Here is a 22452-nt window from a genome sequence, read left to right on the forward strand (position 1 = left end):
AATTACTATGATTTTAAGAACGTGTGTATTCGTGTGTGTTTATGTGTGTGTCTGTCTTGTGAGTTTGTGTGTGTATCCACATGCATGTACATGTGCCTGTGTGTATTTTGGACCCAATAGCCACTGTGTTTGGTCCAAATACATAAATGCTAAATTGCTTTAATCAGGAGCCAAGATAAAAATGCCTGTCAAACTAGGTTCTGTTATGTTAATGATAACAGCTGAGGAGGGGCTCCTTGTAACCCCATATTAATGATCTGAATCCATAAAGAGAAGAATGGACATAACCCTCTTTATATAATTGATGTGAATATAAAAATTTCTCTGTATGGCTGCCAAGACTCCTGCTGAGGTCTGAGATATCTATACTGTACAGCCAGTTTATTTATTGCCATCAAATAAACAAACTCTCCTCTAGGGAAGCTCATAAATTAACAAGCTAATGTCCTTATTTTTAAGTTAGTATTCCTATTTTTAAAAGTATCTTATAAGCTATCCTCTTAGGGGTTCCTAAGATCATTTAGCAAAAAGAATCCAATAAAATATCCTAAGATGTTCAGTAGCTTAACTCATTCTCAATAGCTGTCTAATAGAAATCGTTAAGAATGGGCAAAGTATGCCCATGTGTAACACACCAACCATCAAATGAGTTTCTATAGAGAAGAATGGAGGCCTAATTCTGCACTGACTTATATCCCCAAGAGCAATTAATGGCATTGCCTGCAGTGCAATTCAGTAAAGAACTTGGCTCTAGAAATACAAATCAAATGACAGGCAGAGTAAACTTGATTTGCTGTGCACTTCCTTCTCCCTGTGGCGATTTTACAGTATACACTGGTGGTAAGATGATTTAAGTGTTGACAAAGCTGGAATTAAGATGTTCACCAGCTTAGTTCAAAGCACTTGACATGCGGAAAACAACATTAACAATGCCACCGTTTAGATGGCTTCATACGTGAGCGAAATAGTGCAATACCCAGAATTCATGTTACCAGTTGAGTGTCAGTAAGCATTTCACCTGCCATTTCATTAATATCTGCACAAATCACTTCACTCAGTCTTCCATTTTTTATTTTAGAAAAGTTATAAGCGCGTATAACAGGCATACACACGTGTGCACACCCATTCATTTGTCTGATGTCCAATTTAAAGCTCATTTGAGTCAACTGGAAGACTCTTGTCAACTTTTATGAGCTTTGGATTAGGTCTTAAGTAGACAGCCATACTTATCCAAGCTGAGTATAGTTTTCAAATATAATTCATATTAACACATTTATGGACTAATTTGCTCTCAGAATGTAAAACTGACAGGTGATTTGACTTGATTTTCATGTGCCACTTACAGCAAGAATTGCCCTGTCTCTTTCGACCAAGTCTGCTAGCTTATCCAAAAGATGGCCTCTTTCCGATGCATCCATTCTCCTCCAAACTGAACCTAGAGAAAAAGCAAGGCGAGCTGCCCTCACTGCTTTGTCCGTATCAACCTGTCAGGAAGGAAGAAGAAAACCAAAGGCACTGAGGTAAATAACATTACCAGGCTTATGAAATTTACTGTTGTACAGCCTTAGTCACGTGATAGGTTTTGGAACTGTGATAAATAAAAGAACTGTCCAACAGTGCTATTCTGGACCTGTTGCTTTGATCTATTTATACATTCTACCCACTCACGGCATGCATTACCTTGTCAGCTTCCTGGATCTCACAGATCTGCTCTCCTGTTGCTGGATTATATACTGGGAATATTCTCCCACTTTCAGAATTTTGCCACTCATTGTTGATGAAAATCTAGAAGAGGAAGAAAAGTCATCAGTCCTCCTGCATGAACAAACAGTAATGTATATAACAGCAAACTCCTGGGAAAGGCTGCAGATTCTAATACGGAAGAGCTGAAACTTATTTATGCCTGTGAAAATCACAGTTTTCAAGAGTTCAGGCTAAGGGTCAGCCCCTGATGTCTTTCTGACAGTGTTACTATAGAAGCAACATCAAACTCTAAATAAGTTGGTTGACATTCAAATTTGGTTCAAAAACTGTAACAAATAAACTAAAAAAAGAAATACCTGCGTCAGAGAAAAAGCCTTGAAACTGCTGGAGACAAGACAAGGATTTGGAGTAATCATTCAATTCACTAGGTAAACATTTGGTCACTGATACAACCCAGTCAAGGCTGAATAATCTCAAACATCACAGTTCTTCAATACACAGTCCGTTGGTTATGGCTACAGTGATGGCTTGCAACACAAAATTAACTTGCTTATTTGCTTGGAACAATGGAAATTGTTAAATTCTCTTAGTGTTGACATCATTTTAATTGTCATGGGCAAACCAAATTTGAATTTTAATGGTGCTGACAACAGCTGTCTTGAGAGAGGTAATGACAAATGAGTTTATTTAAAGTAGATTTTTACTGGTAGCTGCATACATGCCAGTTATTTTCTACTGAATTACTTTCAAGAACAGGATGCAATTATTTATTAGCAAATATGAAATAAGTCACTCTAGGAAAATGACTGAGTGAAAGGTTTTCCAGGTATTCAGACTCTTCCTGTCCTTGACATCTTTCTAAGAACGGAAGTGCTCAAAAAGTCTGGGCACCATATGGGTTCCTTGCAATTCAAGTATCAATGTTCTTTCATTGTATTCCATGAAATACAACTTCAAATGCGTAAGGGGAGGTTCTGGCCTCATTGAAATCAATCGGAATTTTACCACTGACTTCATTGGAGGCAGGAGTTCACCCCTAGATAGAAGGAATGTTTATCGCCCTTTTTTGCATGAGGGGTCAAGTTGTGTTTATAGAGACAGGGACCTTTCTCTGATTAAAGCAAAGCAAAGCCCCATACCCCATACAGATCCTACGACTGTGGATGAGTAAAAAGCCGAAGGACCCTTTCAAAGATTCAGGAGTCTCAGTTCCAATCAGAGATAGCCAGGTGGTAGAAACTGGCCTATCATTTTAGATCATGGCTACGGAACAAGAATGAATGATACATTAAGTATTGGTCCAGTTTCCTCACAGAACCACCACAGATGCTGGGACAAAAACCTGTCCCACTGATTATTAAGACTAAACATCACAAATGACTTGTCCAGAGTAGTACTTTGCTACCTCTTTAATCTTGCACTTATCTGCTGTCTTACTACCATGCAGTAAAGAAGCTGTTAGCTTTGTACTGGTACATGGCTCAGGTCAGCCGGATATGCTCAGGGAGACAATGGAAGACAGTTCACATGTAAGGACTGTGCTTGAATGGTGTCAGGTTGTTGGTTCCTTTTTTTGTTTGTTTTCTTCATAGCAAAGTTTGATGTGGCAAAACCAGGACAAAAGAATTACATGTTTTTCATGTGGAAATGAATGGAATGTAATACCGGTCCTTTCTAGTCAAAGAATAGTATGATATGATTATAGATCAGCTGCTGATTTTTTAAGCTTGGAATAGTACAATGAGGATAGCTGCACCAGCCTGCCAACTGAATAGTTTAAAACTTACTCTAACTTCAGTGTTTACAACTTGTCTGATGGCAAAAAAAAGCATCAGCATCAAAATGTTGGGTGTTTTAAGGGAAGAGGATCACCAAAGCTTTAACACATCTGTAAGGAAGGAAGGAAACAAGTACAGAGCTAGTCATAAATTGATGAGAAGAAACTGAGCTGGGAAAAAAACCAACACTATTCTAGCAAAAAAAGCAGCCAAGAGAAAATAGTCAGAAAGCTCAAGATGAACAGTTGCAACACCAAAGGGTATAAAGTGTCCATAAAAGAAAAGAACATGGTGAGGACACTGGTGTGTCTGTGCATTTTGAAGAAAGTAAAGAAATTGCACACTCAAATTTGCATATGAAGGCTAAGATGCATCTGTAGAGTTTTCTGTTACCAGACATGAGCTTGCTCAACCTATTCTCCAAGCCAAATGGAAGCCATGTAGCTGTGTTCTTCTCAGCAGGGCTTATTAGCTCAGGCTCAGTGCCACACTAACTGCAGTGATGTAGCTTCTGGTCCAGAGTTGACTCATGTCCGGCTGACTCAGGACATGGGCAGAAGGAACCCGTGCATACCTGGAAAAGACCCTGGCGATACAACAACTGTGCATAGAAACCAACACTTACATGTGCTTTTGCTTTCATGGACGTGTTTCTGTGGTGTTTCCTCATCTTCCCTGTGCCTCTAGCCTTAGCCACTTTGTTGTGTACCCTTCCATCCGTTTCAGAGTCCGTCCTTTCCTTACTTTCCCCCCCTTTTTGTTTTGGTTTTCAGAAGTAGCTGAACCCAGGACCTACTACACCATTACCCAATCACTTTCTTTGCACACTATATTTATCTTGAACCTGTTCATGTCCTTGGACTGTAAGCTCCTCAGACAATGGGTGGTGTCTTCCTGCTCAGTGATGACACTGCTTTGCAAATCAAAGTATTGGCCCATTACGACATTTTGGAGCTAACCCAGCCAAAATGAGATAATGAAAGAATCATCAGTATGATCTCTAGTGACTAACACCATAAGCCAAAATCCTTTGGTGTATCATTGTCACTTTTTAGACTGTAAGTGAAACAAAGAAACTCTGAGATCTGTGACCTGTGTGGAAGAAGGATTTTACTGTCATCCTTTCCATTGAGTTCGGTGGAGTTAACTCCATGCCCAGAGTGTGTGTGGGTGTGCTGAGGCGGGAGGGGAAGGCAGAAAAGCTTGCAGCTTCAGGAACAGATGGCCAAAGGAGATGTAAGGATGTTTGCTTAAAGTTACAGTATATATATAAACACATAGGTTCCTCGTGTGATCTGTCTTGAAAGAATAAAACACTTAGGTTGAGTGTAAGAATCTGAGAAGTGGAGGCAACCGCAATTCAGTACTCTTCCCTTATAGAAGTGGTCTGTTCTTTTTTAAGAACATTAAAAGATGTTAACTACATTCTGCTGGGATGAACACCTATCATCAAGTTTGCTAGTACACAGGACATGTATTTGTTCTTAAAATACGTTTCACCACAGGAATAAGAAATAGTGCCTTGGAATTACAAAAGTGTTGCAATTCAAGTTGACTGGAACTATAAGGTGTATTATTTTATTGGATGCTCCATTTATCCCACAGATTTAGAAAAAGAATGGTAATAGCAAATATTGCAGATAGGACATGGGAAGGATCTATTTGGCATAAAGTTAAGAGTTGAAGGCAAGAGAAATTGCTACTGTTAATGGTTAATGTTAGTTTCTTCCTGTTCCACTTTCTATAAACAAGGTATTGCCTATACAAGCTCATTACTGTAAACTGAGCACATTTAAATTGGCAGTAAAATCAGAGTATTTACTCTAGTGCACAAATAAAGTACCTAGTCCCATGTTTTGGAACAGTTTCAAGTCTTGAAATGCAGCAGCTGGCGGCTTTACAAGCAAAACCTTACACTTAAATAATTCACTTTTGAAAGTTTTAGGTGTTCTGTGTCAGGTAGTACCATTCAGCAGATATTCCTACCACCAAGACGCAGATTCTTTTGCAATAAATTTGCATTCACAGGGGCTTTTATAACTCTTCCAGCACTACTGACTCCAATGGCTGTTGATTAAACGTATATATCCTGTACATTTAATCTGACTTTCATTATGGCCACTTCGTAAAAATGCCATGAAATGGACAAGCGATGACACATTGCAAGAACAAGGAATCCCTGCAAAGCCTCAAACTGGGTTTTTTTCTGCCTTATTTATAGTGACCATGGTAAAGGCTAACTCTAAATCAGGGAGAATATTTGACAGCAAATGTTCCTATCTATGGATTATATATAACCCATCCTAAACACCAAATGAAAAAGGGGTAACCCTAGAAAAAAGAAGGGCTTGCTTCCATGTAAATCATGCTACAAATTGGACAACACCCAGTGAGTTCATTGTTCAACCTCAATTGTGAAGGCTATTCACATTTACTATTCCCCTGGAATCAATGTTAATTAAGGCTGACTGGGGCTATAAATCAGCCTTTGGTTTTTACAACTTAATTCAGCATTAAGCATATATATGTAAATAAAAGGTAACTGATTAACCACTTGAGTTTTCCAGGAGTTACTGAGGTAATTTGTTTTTGTTTGAGTCCTAGTGTTACCTTTTGTGATTTGCAGTAAGGAAAAGAAAAAGTATATAATATGTCATGTATTTGCTATGTGGTATTGTGAGTAGTTAAATAATCTGGCCTGTTGGGTGCTATCAACAAAACTGTGCCAAAATAGAAAGGGAAGAAGGGAACACTTGAAAAATTTTGGAACACATGAACATTTAGTTTGCCACCTACTCTCAGTAGGGCCAGTAACTGCAGTCATGTCAGAGCAGGAAGAGAAAAGGCAAACCTTCCTGTTTTACTTAGGTGTCCCTGTCAGTACAGTGATTTGGCCAAGAACAAACCCAATTGGCAAAACAGACAATGCCTCTTTTAAGTGAGGAATGTGGCTGCAGTTGGTGTACAGTGGTCCAAGGAGGAAACGAAATACTATTTGTTCACCAGCCATGCTGCCTAAGGCAACACGCAGAACAGGGCAACAGCTGAGGTCGCGGGTGGGTGAGGTGTGTATGCGTGTGGGATGGGGAAGTTTCAAACAGGCCTTACAGTGCAATAGATGCGGTTGGAAGCTCCTGGTTGCCCCTGTGAACATGCCCTTGGAGCGTCGTCATTCTCATGAGATCTCATCGTAGAGGTCTCCTGCTAATTTCTGTTCCTTTCCAAATGAAAGATGGAGAGGACGTGGCATTTTCCTAAAAGAACAACAGGCACATCCCTCCTGGTACTGACAATAACATCTTCCTCACACACATGTTTTCATAGACCTTTTGATAGAACTTTGCAAGATAATGGTCCCACCATGTATTTGCTAGGTTCAAATTCTGCTCATGGTTAATTACATACAGCCACTGCTGATAAATTCCTTAGGACTAATCAAGGAAGCAATCTGACCCATCCTACAGGGCACATGACTATTCAGAGCCTTTGAGATACCATATAATACAAAAAAGTATACAAAGAAAAATTCAAAGTTATCATGTAAAAATTCAACTTACTTTGAGATTCTGCTGACATGTAGTTGGAAGGAAATTATATATTGCATTTTTGCATCAGACCTGCATTTCAAAAGCATTATGCACTGAGTTCAATACCATTTTTGGATGCTCATCAGTGTTGAAATCAAGCCAAGAGTAATTGTTTTTAGCATAAAGCAAAGCAAATTAAGCTTTGCAAATAAACAACTACAATATCTTGTTTAAGTAGCCATCTGTCCCAGTTGGCTTACTAATAATTAGCAACTTAATGCTCATTTCAAACCATGCAGGTAATTGGAGTGATAAGTATTCAAAGAGAAAGGGATGTGTACAAAACCAGGCTGAACAATCTAATCTGCAATGCAGTAGTAGCAAAATTTAGAGCAGGGAGAAAATAGATAGGATTTTTTTGTTTTCATCACTATTTACCACTGAGAAAGTACAAAACAACTCTCTCTGTGGGTGTATGTATAAATATAATTAATTAAAATGCAGCACAGAACTAAAACCTCCTTTGTAGCTCTTTTAGTTGAATGAGATTTGGTTTCGTGGCACTGCAGAGTCCCTCTGATGTTCACCCAGGGGCTAGCCCTGGATTTGGAAAATGGAACTGATTTTTAAATTCACTGGGGATTCCTGCATGCTCACTGCCTCTCTTTTTTTGTATTATCTTCTCTGAAAACATACAGAAAAAAGTAATTTGGGCTTCTTTAATTCATAAGAGTAATCAACACAGGTGGCAACAATGTAACTTTTCATTTCCTTTCTTGAAAATGTTCTCAAATGATGTGCGAGTGGAATGATGATCTACATTCTTAATTCGATACTGCTTAGTGATGATGTCATCAGACATTTTCTTCAGGCTCCCCAGCTGTATAAGTAAGAACTTCAGCCAGTGGACAGACAGTGGCCTAGCATTCAGCTCTTTGGAGGTGGAATTATTTTCCCATGGATTTAATAAACAATGTTTTTGTGCTGTAGCAGCTCCAGAAATGTTTTTTGGTACAGGAAGAGGATTTTAACATCCAAATAATAATGGCTTCCCACAGGAGATATGGTTCTGGATGAATGGAGGAAGGAATGGGAATTTCCTAACTCAATTGATTTAGTAGCTGGTTATAGTTCATTCCATCAAAGATCTTTTTTTCATATGTGACTTTCTCCTTAGAGAGCTTTTGACGTTAAATGTGCAAGGATGGGGGAGGGGGCATCAGATGCCAAAGTACTTTATAATAAAGAATCACAGCTGTTCGTCCCTCAGCATCTTCTCATAGCTGGAGGCATTAAGAAATACATAATGGCACTTTTTTTTTGGTGGTGGTGGGGCATACAACAATTTTAGAGGCATGCAAAAAATCCAGCAGCAGCATTTCCCTTGGTAAATACTGCATAACATCACAGATACTGGGCACCTGTGCCTCAGTCTGGTCAGGAAATTTCATATCCTTTCCCATCTCGGCAACTTCATTTCCTCTCCTTTGGAAATATTTCAAGAGTCCTAACGATTAGTACAATTGTAAGGGAATGAAGTAGAAGGGATTGCCAATCAGAGGCACCGCTTGTTTATTTTCTCAAGCTTTGTTTTCTTTCACTTTTATGGCTGTCTTGATACAACAAATCTCTCACATTCTAGCCAGAGCATGTTGCAGGGCACTCCTGGGAGTGACTGGAAGCCAACAGCTGGCTATGGAATCAGCGAAAACCTGGTTTCTAAGTAGGCACTAGGAAAGCAAAAGCCAACCCCAGCAGACCGATTGCTGACTGGCCAGCTATTGATCAGCAGTGCCGTTTTATTTTAGTTCTAAGAAGGGGGTTGTTCAGGTGAACAGCAAGCGTCACTGCTCCTCGGTGGCAGTTCACAAATCATGAGTAATGGGCCACAGGCTTGGAGGCCAACCTCCCCAAACATTCCCAGTGCAGAATGCTGTTTCTCAAGGCAATCTGCACATGAGCCTTTCGTTGGGCAGTGCCAATGACTGCGTCGCTTTCAAACGATACACCTACATAAATCAAGGCAGGCCGGCTGGCTTGAGCGTACAAACAGAAATGGTTATCATGTCGTTCATTATAGTTACCACAGAGCAATATTAGTCCTGCAGAAGTTACCCAGATTTTGGTTCTTGTAATGAGATGTCTTTCAACTGTGGAGGAACTGTAATTGTTTTAAGAAGAGTAACAGCAAACGTACATGAGTAACACTAAACTTTGCACTGAATTTAATTCTGGCAAGCGAGCTCCTGTGGACATAGCTGGTTTTCAGCCACTAGAGGTCCACTCCCACCCACAGTAAAATAAAAGGAAAAATCCAACTGGTTTCAGTGGGAGCTGAATCGGGCCCCAGTTAATGAAAAAGAAGCAATGGCAACAACCTCCAGAGGGATGTTTGTACCGGGAGACAAAGCTGTTTCACCGGAAACTTGACACCTGCTCTAGCGCCTGTGAGGTCTGCGAGGGCCAAACAAAACCAGAACATGTTGATTTTTATTTTTCTTCTTTGGCTGCTGGGTTCTCCTGGCTCCTTCCCTCTCCTTACCTCACAACCGCCTCCCCCCAAATGTGTTTTGGGGTGTTGGGGTTTTTTTAAAACATTTGGACCTCAAAGCCAGAAGGATAATGTCATGGCTTTTAGACACGGCCTACCATAAGTGGGGGTTTCCTTCATAAGCCCAAGCTTGAAATTTCACTCAAGAAATCTAGAGTCCAAACTTCAGAGTGTACTGAGAGGGTTGGAGAATTTTAAATATTTACAAACATACTACAGCAGGAGGATAAAAAAAGCGGAATCGGAAAAAAAATGCACAAGAAGTGAATGAGACTGCTCTGGTTTCGCTGTCAGCACAGCAGTACGTCAAAATCTAGTAAAATTATGTTTACACAACCCGAGTCCTGTGCCAAGGGTACCTGTCTGGATGAGAAGACTAGAGTGTTCAGCTTCGTTGGATGTAACTTCCAAGTAGCAAGGCCTGAGCCAAGCCTACTGAAATCAGAAACAGTCCTTGACATCAGTGGACTTCGGATCAGAAGCCAAGTATTTAAATAGGTGAATACATCAAGGTCTCAGTGATATTTCAGCATGTGTAAATGAAGTCAGACTTCAGTGTGGCAGACGTGGCAGGATTCATATGATCTAGCACCTAATGGTGGCATCTAATGCAGAAGCTCGGTCTCTTTCCAGTCCCGGTGGGGTGGGAGGAGAGGGAGCAGCACTCCCTCAGGGCAGCACCCACCGCCTCAGGCGTGCTCAGTCACCCCCCGCAAGGGCCTGTCTATCCAGCGGCTGTTGCACTAGCTGACTCACCTGGACATCTCGTTTAGGGGTGCTTAAAGGTAGATACAGCGAGTCCCCCGCTGAGCCAGCGCACAGCTAGTATAGGTTTGGGGAAGGGTACGCTAGGAAATGGGCGTGACTCGGAGGAGAAACGGGGGGAATCCAGGGTCTTTGAGCAGCAAATGGAATCGGAGAAAGGGCTTGAAGCCTCCTGTCAGTCTGCTGTGAAAGTGGAATGTAACATGGTTTTTTCTCCCCTGTGTCCCAAATCCCTCACACCAAATGTTTGACCTGCCTGTCTTCCCGTCTTAATTAGTCTTCTGTCTTTCTGGGAGCTGGGTCTGTTCTTTTGCAAATGGCAGCACATCAGACAGGGGAAACCTGTCGTGTTTATTTTCTAAGCTGTAGGGGGCACCCATTTGAAAAAACTCCTAGCTTATCTAAACGTTTTTGTTTGTATGATTTTGAATTAGGAAGTGTGAGTAATTAGTTAAGAAGATTAAATAAGTCTTAACAACATGCAGTAGCATGCTTACTTTCCTCCTCCCCCCCCAAGTATTTCCTGCACAAAACCCAGGCTGCCAAACTGTGATGATACCCTTTTCTATTTTAGTTTCTCACTGTGCCACATGCTGATATAGCATCCGTTATTTCAATTCAGTCTCATTAAAGGGATTATTTTGCGCCTGGTTGTTCAAGAAAATTAATCTAAAGAGAAGAAACTTCAGATTGTATTGTCTGTTGAACTATACCCACCACAAACATTTTACTTCTTTTGGCTGCCTTATTAAACCTGTGGGAAGAAACTTTACTTACAGCACATAAAGGCTTCCTCAAAGTAATTTCTACTTTTTTTTTAGTTAATGAAGAAATTATCTGCTGTTAGTAGCACAATACAGGAGCAATAACACTTTCCCATAGCTCAGGTAATATTTCATGTATTCCTAAGCAACTAAGCTCCTAAGCTTTACTTATCCTTTCACTTGTGGAGCTCTCTTTAATTGCTGGAGAAGAACATTTACAGTTTTGCTTAGCACTGCATCAGAAAACATTGTTTCTGAAGCCAGGATGACTAAAAAATTAAGTATGCTCTACATTTCCACTAATAACAAAGAAAAGCCATCATTGAGTGATTTGGCAAGGATGGCAGTGTTTTTTATGGAGTATGATCCTTGATGTCACTTACTGCAACTTAAAAATGAAATAATGAAAGATTTCTAAAAATCCATTAAATCAGGAGTGGAGAGGAGGGAGTATTTGTTTACAGAATCAATTATTGGGCTGTCACTGGGGCATTAATGAAGTTGTGGCTATTAAGAACTTGATCCTGGAAACCCTTCCACAAGCACTCATTCTAAACAACGGGAATGAGGAGGCGTTTGTACAAACAAGGCTAGCATTAGTCTGTATAGTTTTCCTGTGTTTTGCATCATTCGTGCATTGCAAGTCTTGTGTACTCATTACGTGTGACATGAAACAGTGTGGTCTATTTATTTGTACATGGGAAACATGTTCTGCCATTTAAAAGAATCTAGCAGATCATCACTTGTAGATAACTGCCATTTTAAATGTTTATCACCAAAGAACAAGTTCTTACTTGGAAATTAGCTATGCTGCATAAATAAATACTTCTACTAGGATTTCAGACACTATAGGCAACACAGAAAAATACAATGGACAAATTTATTTTGACTTACAAACTCCATCTGAGAAAATTACCTTATAACTACACATGAGAAATTGCTGGAATGTCAACTTCATTTGCAGTGGCCCCTTATGGCCTGATCACCCCTCTCTGGCACGATAAATCACTGGCAAGATCCTTACCTTAACACGTTTGATCTGAGCTCAGCAAGACTTGGTTTTGATGTGAAGAACTCCAGATCTGTTAGGTCAGAGACAAATAGCAGAGCCACTGACCTGCAAAGTGCTAACTCTATATTAGACCCAAGTGAGCAGCCGTAAGCTCCTGGAAAGTTTGCCTTCACTTCTACTTCACATCCTGAATATTCTCAAATATTACTGTTAGCATGTTTTGCTAAATGGTGCCAGTGACATGCCTTTCATCTCATTCTGCATGTACAGAATCCACAAAAAGTCAAACAAACAAATAAGCATGCACTATGAGAAGCATTATCTTGGATAAACTGTTAGAATTATCTGCACTTTAGGGCGACATGAAATAAAATTCAGTATTTATCAGTTTCTTTATTTCATTTATATAAATGCCTTTTCTACCTAGACCATGCTTACTAATATCATAAATAATGATATTCACCAGTACGCTCATTAAGGTCATTGAAAGTGCCTCTATGTACATGTCTGTACATACAGAAATTCAAATTACTACCAAAAAAAAAAAAAAATCCAGCTTGTGACATTTGCATTCAAAGTCTGAACTTTCTCAAAGACCAGTTTTGTGGCCACTCAGTTTTGCGGCCTTGGGTTGAAACTATTCCTTATTGTCTTGATTAAACAGTCACTTATCTCTACGATAGTAAGCAGGAGTGTTAGTCTACCAGAAAATTGGATGTTCTTAATGGGCTTTGGGGGAGAATAGCTTTGCATCATCAGCAATAAGTTAAATCACATTAAGTACCCACTTACAACATAGGGATTACCACTTATGACATCTTTGGTGAAAGCCTTTAAAACAAATTGTTGTGTTTGTTAGAAGAAGCTGTGAGATAACAACTCCCAAAAGTCTGATTTATAAACCCTTTTTGCTCTTCAAGATGCAAAGGAACCCAACACCTCTCATTCAATGCTGAATGAAATCTCTCAGGCTGGAAATTCTTTTCAGTAAGAATTCTTGGGAAATACTGATTTATTTACTTTAGAATATTCCTCTGGCGAGAGAAACCTTTAGCTAGATTCACTTTCCTCAGAGTTCAGTTCTGATTTCTCCTCCAGTTCTTTCTGTTGATAAGCCATTGACTTTACATATACAAAACTGGAACAGGTCATTCTACTTTTTATTATTCGTAAGGCTGATTGGGGAGAACTGGGCTTAAGCTGTCAAAGTATCCTGCTGTGCTTGGATACCTGACAAATTTACACCCCAAAGTACACTGTGGTGCTAAGACTAAAATTGGATGTGAAGCATTCTTGCAAGAGCTGATTACAGTCCCAGGCACATAAAACACTTCAGGATATAGCAAAATAATGCCAATATTTAATAGAGTTCAGCATTTTTATATGTGACTGGCAAGCTATTCTATATAGAGATGTAGGTCTGCATGAAAAATGAGCTCTTCTATTTACCTTTAAATAGAAGCAGACTAATAACTTTGAGTGTGTAAATTAAAAACATGACCCTCACCTTTTGCCAAACATGCAGCATTAAAAAAATGGACTAAGGCAAAACCAAAACCTAACTATACAGACATTTCCTTAAGTGAGCAAAGTAGGTTATAAGTCTTGTCAATAAAAAGCCTTCTTTAAAAACAAATGCTCATATATGCAGTCCTGAGAATTCTTTTTTCCCCATTTCCTTTAAAATTCATGTTTCTCTTCCCCTTTCTAACCAAATTCCCTTTTTCTCTGCTGGAACCCCTTATAATGATACCAGAATGTGGGCAAACTTCATTAGTCTCCCTGCTGTTTACAAGACAGGATTTATGCTCAGTGTAGTGAACACAATGCCACATGATCACTAAATGGCTAGAACCACCATCAAGACTTTAATCTGACAAATTTTTCACCCAGACATTGCAAGTACTATTAGCATGTAAAGGTATGAAAAACAGTATTGATTACAGCGAACATGTCACCCAATGCCCAGCTTTCTGCAAGGAATATACCAATAACTAGCCGTTTGTGAAGGTTAATTTCATGCAACCTTTGGCAGTTATCTGGTGTAAGGTATGTTGCCAATTCAATCCATTAAGTAATAACTGAATTCTTATGGGAGCTAGCTGAAGTCAAATGTTGTTATTCCAGGTTCACTGCTTTTAGTCTCCCTGAAGACCATTTAGGCCAACAGCTGGAAGAGCTGACTACAAAGGTTCCCAGTCACAGGGAGCCACTCCAGGAAAGCAGGTAAAGGCTTCTAACCAGGAAATAAGTTATCAAGGATTTGTCCTGTTGCTCCCTCAAGGAGAGAAATGAACTGAGACAGAGAGCAAGAGCGTGAACACATTTGTGTTTCAGCTAGAATCCAAACATTAAAAGCAATTGCCTTGGCTGATGGGAGGAAGAGCTGTGCTGCACCAGTCACTGGGCATGTTCTGCATTGGGCCCCTGGTTGTCACCTAAATAGCAAGACCTTCCTTCTCTCTCCATGTTGGAGCACCTTACTAAAACAAAACCTTTGAAAAGTGAATAGAAACAGTGCCAGAGACAACAACCTGGACTTCCAGTACTGTCGCTGCATTGCACCAATGGAAATACTACTCCTCCTAACAGAAAAGTACAGAGGGGAGCAACACCGCAAGCTCCAGCTTCATTTGAACTCATTATGCAGATCTTCCAGCAGGGCACTGCTTCCCAGACAACATTCAAGGGAATAATAACGGAGACAACTTCTGATAAAGTGACACGGAAAGAGAGCAAAGAGCACAAAGAAAGGGGTCTTTTCATCTATACTGTGTGTGCGCGTATAGGTGAGTGCACAGAAAAGTGTGCAATTAATACCATACAGAATTGTAGACATGCATCCACATGTAAACACTGGCTCTGAAATTCATCTGTATTTCCATTTCCCAGAATAGTACGTACAGAAAAAGAGGTTTTATCTTGTAGTAGTCTGGCTGGTTTAGCAAGAGATCCTGCCTCTGACACTGACCTACTGTCTGAGTTAGTCATGGTTACACTCCCACAAATTTAAACTTGCCCATCTGTGAAGGAGCCTTGTCACCAGTTTTACAGTGAGACTGAATCAATTAATGCTTTCTAAAAGCTATGATGGAAGGAGCAGAATATTAACACTCGTGGTTGAGTGACGCTAGCTAAAAATGTCTTTAGTAATGTAACAAATGGATTTTAAAATCACTATCAAAGGGCTGGACCACCAAGACTAGGTCATCATCAGCACAGCTAACCCATTTAGTGTTAGTCTCATATCACAATTTCAGATGGACAAGTGAAAAAGCAGAGCTTGGTTCTCACCTCTCAGGAAAACAGCATCCCACAGACATCACAAAAGACAGAAGAGGCTGTTCAGTAGCTGTGGTAAAGAAAGTGTGATAAGGACAAAAAGAGGAAGACCAACAACAAAAAAATCAAGCACTGATGGAAAAGGGGGTAAAAGCTTAGCCAGATGTCCTGAAAAACACGCGTGCATATTTCTCAAGGTCCGTGCAGACCATTATGGTATAGGACTACTGCAACCATACATCACAACTGAAGAAACTGGAGAGAATAAAATAAACTCCTTGATTTGGAAAGGCAGGTGGTAATTTCTAACTACTCGAGAATAAACAAACTCTTTCTGTTACAGCTGAAGAAAACCACATAAGCAAATGTAAAATGTGTATGTTACGGTATACTGGTAAGTTCTGAAAATACCCAGTGGAATCAGGACAGTGCTTTTATGCCTGGATGCAAAAAACATTTAAAACAAACTCCAAATATGTTTCAAACAATAAAATTAAGTGGTTCCTTACAAAAAAAAAAAATTATGTATGCAACTGGCAGTTACGTAAATGCCTTCTCAAATCAATTTGACAGTGCAAAGAAGTATTAAAGCCAGTTTAAATCTAATTTCTATTTTAAGGACTTTTTACACTACCAGAGTGGTAAATGAGAATGAGGTGCAATGTCATGGGTAGTGCTTTAGCGGTTGAGCTGAAAAGTATTTTTACAGTATTTTTCAACTAACTACACCACAATTTTCATCTAGGTCATCTTATAGTTAGGAAATAAAAGCACAAGAGCCTATAAACCAGCATAAGAAATCTAAGTGTGAAAATGGGTGATCTGGACTGTATCATGGAGAGGAAAAAGCCTAGTGTTTTTTGAGCAAGGGGATAAGAATTATCAGAGGCATACCATGATTTCTAAGTATAAGCTACGTAGGGAGGACAAGTCAGGCTGCAGAGAGGGGGGAGTAGATCTGTGTGCAAGGAATTGCTTGGATATTTCTTGGAAGAGAAACATAACACGTAATGTAGAGCCACGGCTATAGAGGCAGTGTAGATCATGAAGGACAATAGCAGGAGTGAAGTACTGGCTTCTGGATAAGAGCAACTGAAGTGACATTGAAGTGGCACTGAAGTGGAAAAAGAATATGAAGGCAGTAAGACTGGTGCAAAAGTAACTGCATATTAGTTCAGTGAGAGCTGCATTGTGATAGTGTCTAGAGAACATACAGTTTTCTGTATCCTAATATAAACAACTTTTGACATAGTCCTGTCAAGGACTAAAAATTGTGTCTGAACCCCTGAGAAATGGTTACCACATAAATAAATTCAGCTTCATTGCAGGAGAGAAACACATGAAGAAGCCCTACTCTCTGGGATACTAAACTTCAAGAAGCGATTTTTTTTTAAAAGAGGAAGTAACTTAGAAACTCCCTGCTTGAAGCTAGGAAATTAAAATCCATAGAATCAGCATGGAGGCTTAAGAATGTGAAAGAGTCAAAGAAGATTTGCATTCCCAAGGCTAAAAACGGGAAGCACAAGCAAGAAAATAAACGGGGTGGCTAAGCAGGAAGATACAAGAGGAAATGTAGACAAAAAAAAAAAGAAAGTGCTAACTTTAAAAGGCTGCAAAACACAAAATTAAAATTAGAAATTGCTACTAAAAATTCTGAAGAAAAAATACCAAAAAGGTAACACAAAACAGCCAAGAGAAGCCTAAGTTTAATAAATAAGCAAATATAGGCTGTGGGAGAGTCAGTGGATTCTGAAAACAGCCTGGCTATAAAAGGTATAGAAGGGAGACTGAAGATACTTCCAGAAGTGGCTGCTCATTTTGGGGGGATCTTAATTTGGCTATACCAAACTAGATTGTATTTCTGGCCAAAATTTAGTATGTGTTGTAGGGCCAAGGGAAGAAAAGCAGAGCCACTCGTTTGAACACTGGAACATGACTGGGACTCATCTTTACTAAGATTCTAACACCAGCAATACACAGAAGATCATTTAGAGGCCACGTCCAAGACAAAGGTGCTTCAGTCCCAATTGTGCTGCAAAGAATTGAAATAAAGTTCCCGAAAGAAATCCCAAACGCTAATGCATCTCAATTCTTCCAGTTTTCAAAAGCTGAGGCATCAGGAATTGCACAAAAGCCACTAAGGATATTCCAGGGTGGTGGTGGGGGTGATGATGATGATGTTTTAAGTGGTGTTTTTCCCACCGACACGAGAACACAATGCCACAGCTCAGACCTGGAAGGACCTTCCAATTGGGATCATATTTCAGATGAAATGTAGTCCTGAGGTTCTGACCAGCTCTGGTCACTTGAGGCCAAATTTAAGGCATGCTGACCTATTCACAAGAGGGTAAGATCAGCTTTTATATGACAGTCAAATAATACCTGTATTTACCTGAAATAGTAAATAGCTCTGCTTTGGAAATCCATTTCACTTGAAAGTGAAGCCTTTACCTGTGTAAATAAGTGTGTCTGGAATTTCCGTAGGGAAAGGCACTTTACGATAGTTTCTGAGTCAAAACTGAGGGATTTTGTGTAATCATTGCGAGATGACCAGAGCATGGTAAAAGGACAGTGTCTCCCTGGCATCCTCTTCTCATCTGAGTTCAGCAAAGAGGCTGCAGCCTGTTCTTCTGTGCAACACTTCCCATGTCTTTGTGATTCCCAAATGGATTTTTGTAACTCACTTATTTTAAATTGGGGCATACTGGAAATCCAGGTGGAAATTAGCAAAGTATATCCTTTCTGTAACCACAACACCTGCAGTAGGCCTCTCCACAGCTGTCCCACTGGCATCCCTTCAGATTCTGAGTTCAATTCAAAGTCTTCATTACCTATGAATCCCTCACAGATTAAGGTCTATATGCTCTAGCGGTCAGTGCGGTCCCTGTGTTTTAACCTCCAGCTGAGGTCAACTGAGATTGAGCTGACCTTAAACATTTTCATTTGGGTCACAGAATTTGATGTGGATGGTTCTCTGCTCTGAAGTATTTTCCCACTTCAGTCCAACAAAGCTGGAATGTATTATGTTTCAAGTCATAAGGTAAAAATCTAGTTCACTAGGCTCTCTGGGAAAGGAATTGACTTCAAGTGAACAAGAATGAAGTCCTTTTTTTCTTTTGTCAGTTGGAGACTATTTCAGCAATGCTATTGCAGCAACGCTTTGATGTGGCTTCACATATCATACTTTTAGTAATGAAGTGCTCCTATATTTAAAGCTTAGTTACACTGCGTAACTTAAAATTGATGTGTTGCATTCATGTCACAAAGGTGGGTTGCTATTAAAAGTAACAGAAAGTGCTGGTCAGTAGAAATATGTTTTTAGACAAATTCTGAAATATGGAACTTGTGTTTTGGAGAAAAACCAATTAGGTGTATGCAGTCTGAACAGGAATTCCTCTATTCATTTGAGTAAGCACAAAAGTAATGAATGACTGGGCCCTTAGATGGCAATCATTTCTTAGACTTCGTCTTTCTCCATATAATACTTAGTAGTAAGTATTCACATAGCTATTTATGCACTTACTTGTGCTTGAGTAGGAATGCCAGCACTTGTTTGAGGATTCCTCACTAGACAACTGCACAGAACTGCAGCTTTCTGAAGATTTTTTTGAACCTTCACACATCTGTGCTTATATTTTGTCTCTGTACAAATGCTTTTTTTGTCTCTCGTTTCTTTCAGCTGAACTAAAGTGGATGTTTTCGTTACTTGTTTCAGAGAGTGAGTTCTACTCTTTAAAAAAACTAAACAGATAAAAAGTTGTGGTTTTTAGAGAGAATTAAACAATTTGCAAAAAATAAATAGCGAAATGATACAGTTCAGTCTTAGGAAAGATAGCTGCAAAACTGTGAAAGCAGAAATGTGACTTTATGCAGGATCTGACTAAGAATTTATGATACGGACCACTGAACTCATCTTTTGTCATTTATCTCTGTAAACCTGTGAGATTTCTTGGAAGATAGTTAGTCAAATGAGGAGCCAAGATGAATCAGTGGATATAATTTATTTAGACTTTAAAAAGGCTTTTGATGATAAAGTCCTTAGCAAGAGGCTATTAAGGAAAGTTAGTAACCATATGGTGAAAGATAAAGTCCTGCCATGGATTAAAAAGTGGTTAAGAGATAAGATAAAAAGACTGGAAATAAATGGATAATTCTCCCTGGAAAGAGGTTAATAGCAAGGTGCCCCTTCATTACTGTGACCAGCAATCGATATCTTGGTTCACCTGCTTTTGCAGATCATTAATAGTAAGGTACATAGTTTGCAGATATAAATATTCAGACTAATCAGAGTACTGAAGAAAATATCACTAGGGCTGAAGTTAAAAGGCATTTGGGCAACTCAGGAGTAGATGAAATTTGCCAAAGGTAGTAAATGCAAAGCAAAGCCTGTTGGAAGGAAGGGTTCAAATTACTCGTAGATGCTGCTATGTTCCCAATGACTTGCAATGTCTATGGACGGCTTATTGAAGCCAACTGTTAAAGTGCATTGTAAAGAAGGGAAGACAAACGGATACAGTGGTTCCATTCTGTAGTGCTCCCAGGAACAAAGCAGTTTATGGCAGCGAGTAACTTCAAACTGGCGGAGCCCATTAGGATCTGTGGGGAACAATTCTGCATGGACAGGGAGATGGACAAGCTGAGCAGAGATCATCAACAATTTTTTGACTGTTTGGATTTTTTATCAGAAAATGCAGATACATCAAGACAGAAATTTAACATGGAAATGTACCAGAATTGAACTTCTGCAGGAAATGTTTCTGAAGGACAGAATGGAATAGAGAATTAAAGAGGGATTTTTTTTTGTCAGAATGAAAGTGTATGTTCAAGACTCAATAGTCCAATAGTTCAGGTCAATGCCTAGACAGCCATAGATCTTGGATCAGATCCTTGCTCTGGCCGACATCATGAGTATTCCTGGAGCAAAGATCTGAATCCTTCTTTTCCTCCATGAGTGTCCTGCCCACTAGGGTTATCAGGTTGGTATCTCTCAGGCCTCATAAATACTTACAAGTGAATTATCCAACAGGAGAGAATGTGAGACTCTTTCCAAGGATAGTCAAAGGTGGATAGGATCCAAAATTGGGACCTATCGACCGTCAGAAAGTAGGGATCCATATTCATGTGTTTCTGCTCTGTTTGCTTCAGAGCAGGGGTATGAATTTGGCTGCTCTTCAACATGGGCAAGTGCTCTGATTATTACTGACCTTCTGGTTTTGGTGTGCAAATACATATATGCATATTTTGTATTGGAATACTTGAAATCATAAACATTTTTGCAAAGATGAGAAGAACACTTAATTGCATAGCTCTTGTCTTTCAGTGTATCATCTGACCTTATAGACTGGACAAAGAGAAGAAAATTTCTCTCTAGCCAGCAATATAGTACTGTACAGCTTGATGCATTAAACCAGTTCGCATTTTCCCTAACGATTCAAGTCTTTCCCTAAAAATTCAGCACAGTAAGAGGTCACTGCTACGATAGTTACCTACCTCAGTAATATAGAGTTACCTGCAGTAATTATCCAGTTGTTACCAGTTTCACGCTAGTAGTTTCTGTATTTTTAATGCTCTTGAATTAACACAGTTATAGCAGCTGTATTGGAGTAAGCAAAGCGACTGGATATGCATAGGACTACAATTGTTTATTGATCCCTCATGCAAAACCCAGGTAAATTGGATTTGTGCAGAAGACCTTAAAGGTTTGGGAGGAAAGAAAGAATCCTATATTCAGGCTGTTAATTGGAAAGTAGTGCATAAATAGTTTGCAATTGCTATATGGGTTGACGGATTGTAATACTAACCACGAAGTATGAACAGACCAGAAGAGAATTCAAACTGTAGATTTAAACAGCAGTAAATCTAAATACAGTATATACCCTAAAACTTCATATATGATGATGCAGAGGGACTTATCTAGCGTCAGCATCAGGTGCCGAAGAGTTCCACAAAGGGGAAAAGTAGCTGTTCTATTTGTCTACTCTTCATGCAATCATCTCTAATTTTCTGTACCCCATCTTTGTAACTGGACAGCGCTCACTGCGCTGACCCAAAAGGCTAGCTGATTTCTTCAAGTATCAGTTACTGAATCTGACTTCAAAAGGCATTAAAGTAGTGAGCTCATTCAGGGAAAGACCGGTGGGAAATAGCATGTATTCATCACTTACCTGAGTTTTGCTAAAGCTTGTCTTCAGTTCAAAAAATGACAAAGATTCTGCATATTATTGTAAATAAAATAGATTTCCTGCCTCCTATCTTAATGTCAGTCTAGAATTGTATCTGGAAAACACATGCTGGAAATTTTGGTGAAAATTTATAATAGTGTTCTGAAGCATTCATTTCTGGGCAATGCCAAGAAAGCACAATGAGAATGAAAATACAGAAACTTAGTAACAAAACACTTCAAACCCAAATGCTTATCATATGAGAATTTGAAATGTATTTGTTAGTTCTTGTCTGCCCACAAGCAGTTTGCCTACACTTAATACAAACTGCTGTATACTGTTTTCTGTTGCAGTGCTGGGTAGTTTACCTGGTCTGTGTTTAGAAACTGACCTGATTTTAGCCTATGGTGTAAGAGTAGAGGCAAAGCCTTTTACACGGGACAAAAAAACCCGACTGTTAGTCAATTCACAGGCTATTACTACAGAAACAGTTCTGTACCTCTTCACTGCCACAGTGCTGTAACTTCACCTCTTTAGAGCACCTCTTTATAAAAAGCTCTCAAAACCACAATTCTTCAACTTTTCCTTATGCTAAAGTTCTTCAACTCTTTCTCAGACTTAAATCAGCTGGCAAGCAAGAAACAAAACTTAAAACATCCAGCTGGATTAGTGTTCCCAACATGATGCAAAGTGAGAACGTTTGTTCACTCAGTTACATGATGTAGTGACAGAGCTAGGACAGGACAGAAAGGACAGAACCCTAGGGTCCTCATTTTATACCAAGCTGTCTTTTAAAGTCAACGTGACTTACTAAAACCACTATGAAAATAATTTGTAAAGCAGATTTGATTATACCATAACAAAGGAAGGATAGCCACATCCTGCAGAAACACCTTTAGCCCCTCAAA

General features: G+C 39.4%; 1 protein-coding gene across 2 annotated transcripts in view; it reads right to left on the reverse strand.

Moving 5' to 3' along the window:
- The window catches only part of ALDH1A2 (aldehyde dehydrogenase 1 family member A2), a 59517-nt gene that overhangs the window by 32263 nt on the left and 4802 nt on the right, over positions 1 to 22452 (reverse strand). For both annotated transcript variants that reach the window (XM_075160198.1, XM_075160197.1), the window contains exons 2-3: positions 1681 to 1785; positions 1344 to 1484 (exon numbers count right to left, since the gene is read on the reverse strand). In XM_075160198.1, coding sequence (XP_075016299.1) covers positions 1344 to 1418 — 75 coding nt within the window. In that variant the 5' untranslated portion in view covers positions 1419 to 1484; positions 1681 to 1785. The remainder of the gene's footprint in view (positions 1 to 1343; positions 1485 to 1680; positions 1786 to 22452) is intronic.

Source organism: Calonectris borealis, chromosome 11, assembly GCF_964195595.1.
Source record: "Calonectris borealis chromosome 11, bCalBor7.hap1.2, whole genome shotgun sequence".
NCBI lineage: Eukaryota > Metazoa > Chordata > Aves > Procellariiformes > Procellariidae > Calonectris > Calonectris borealis.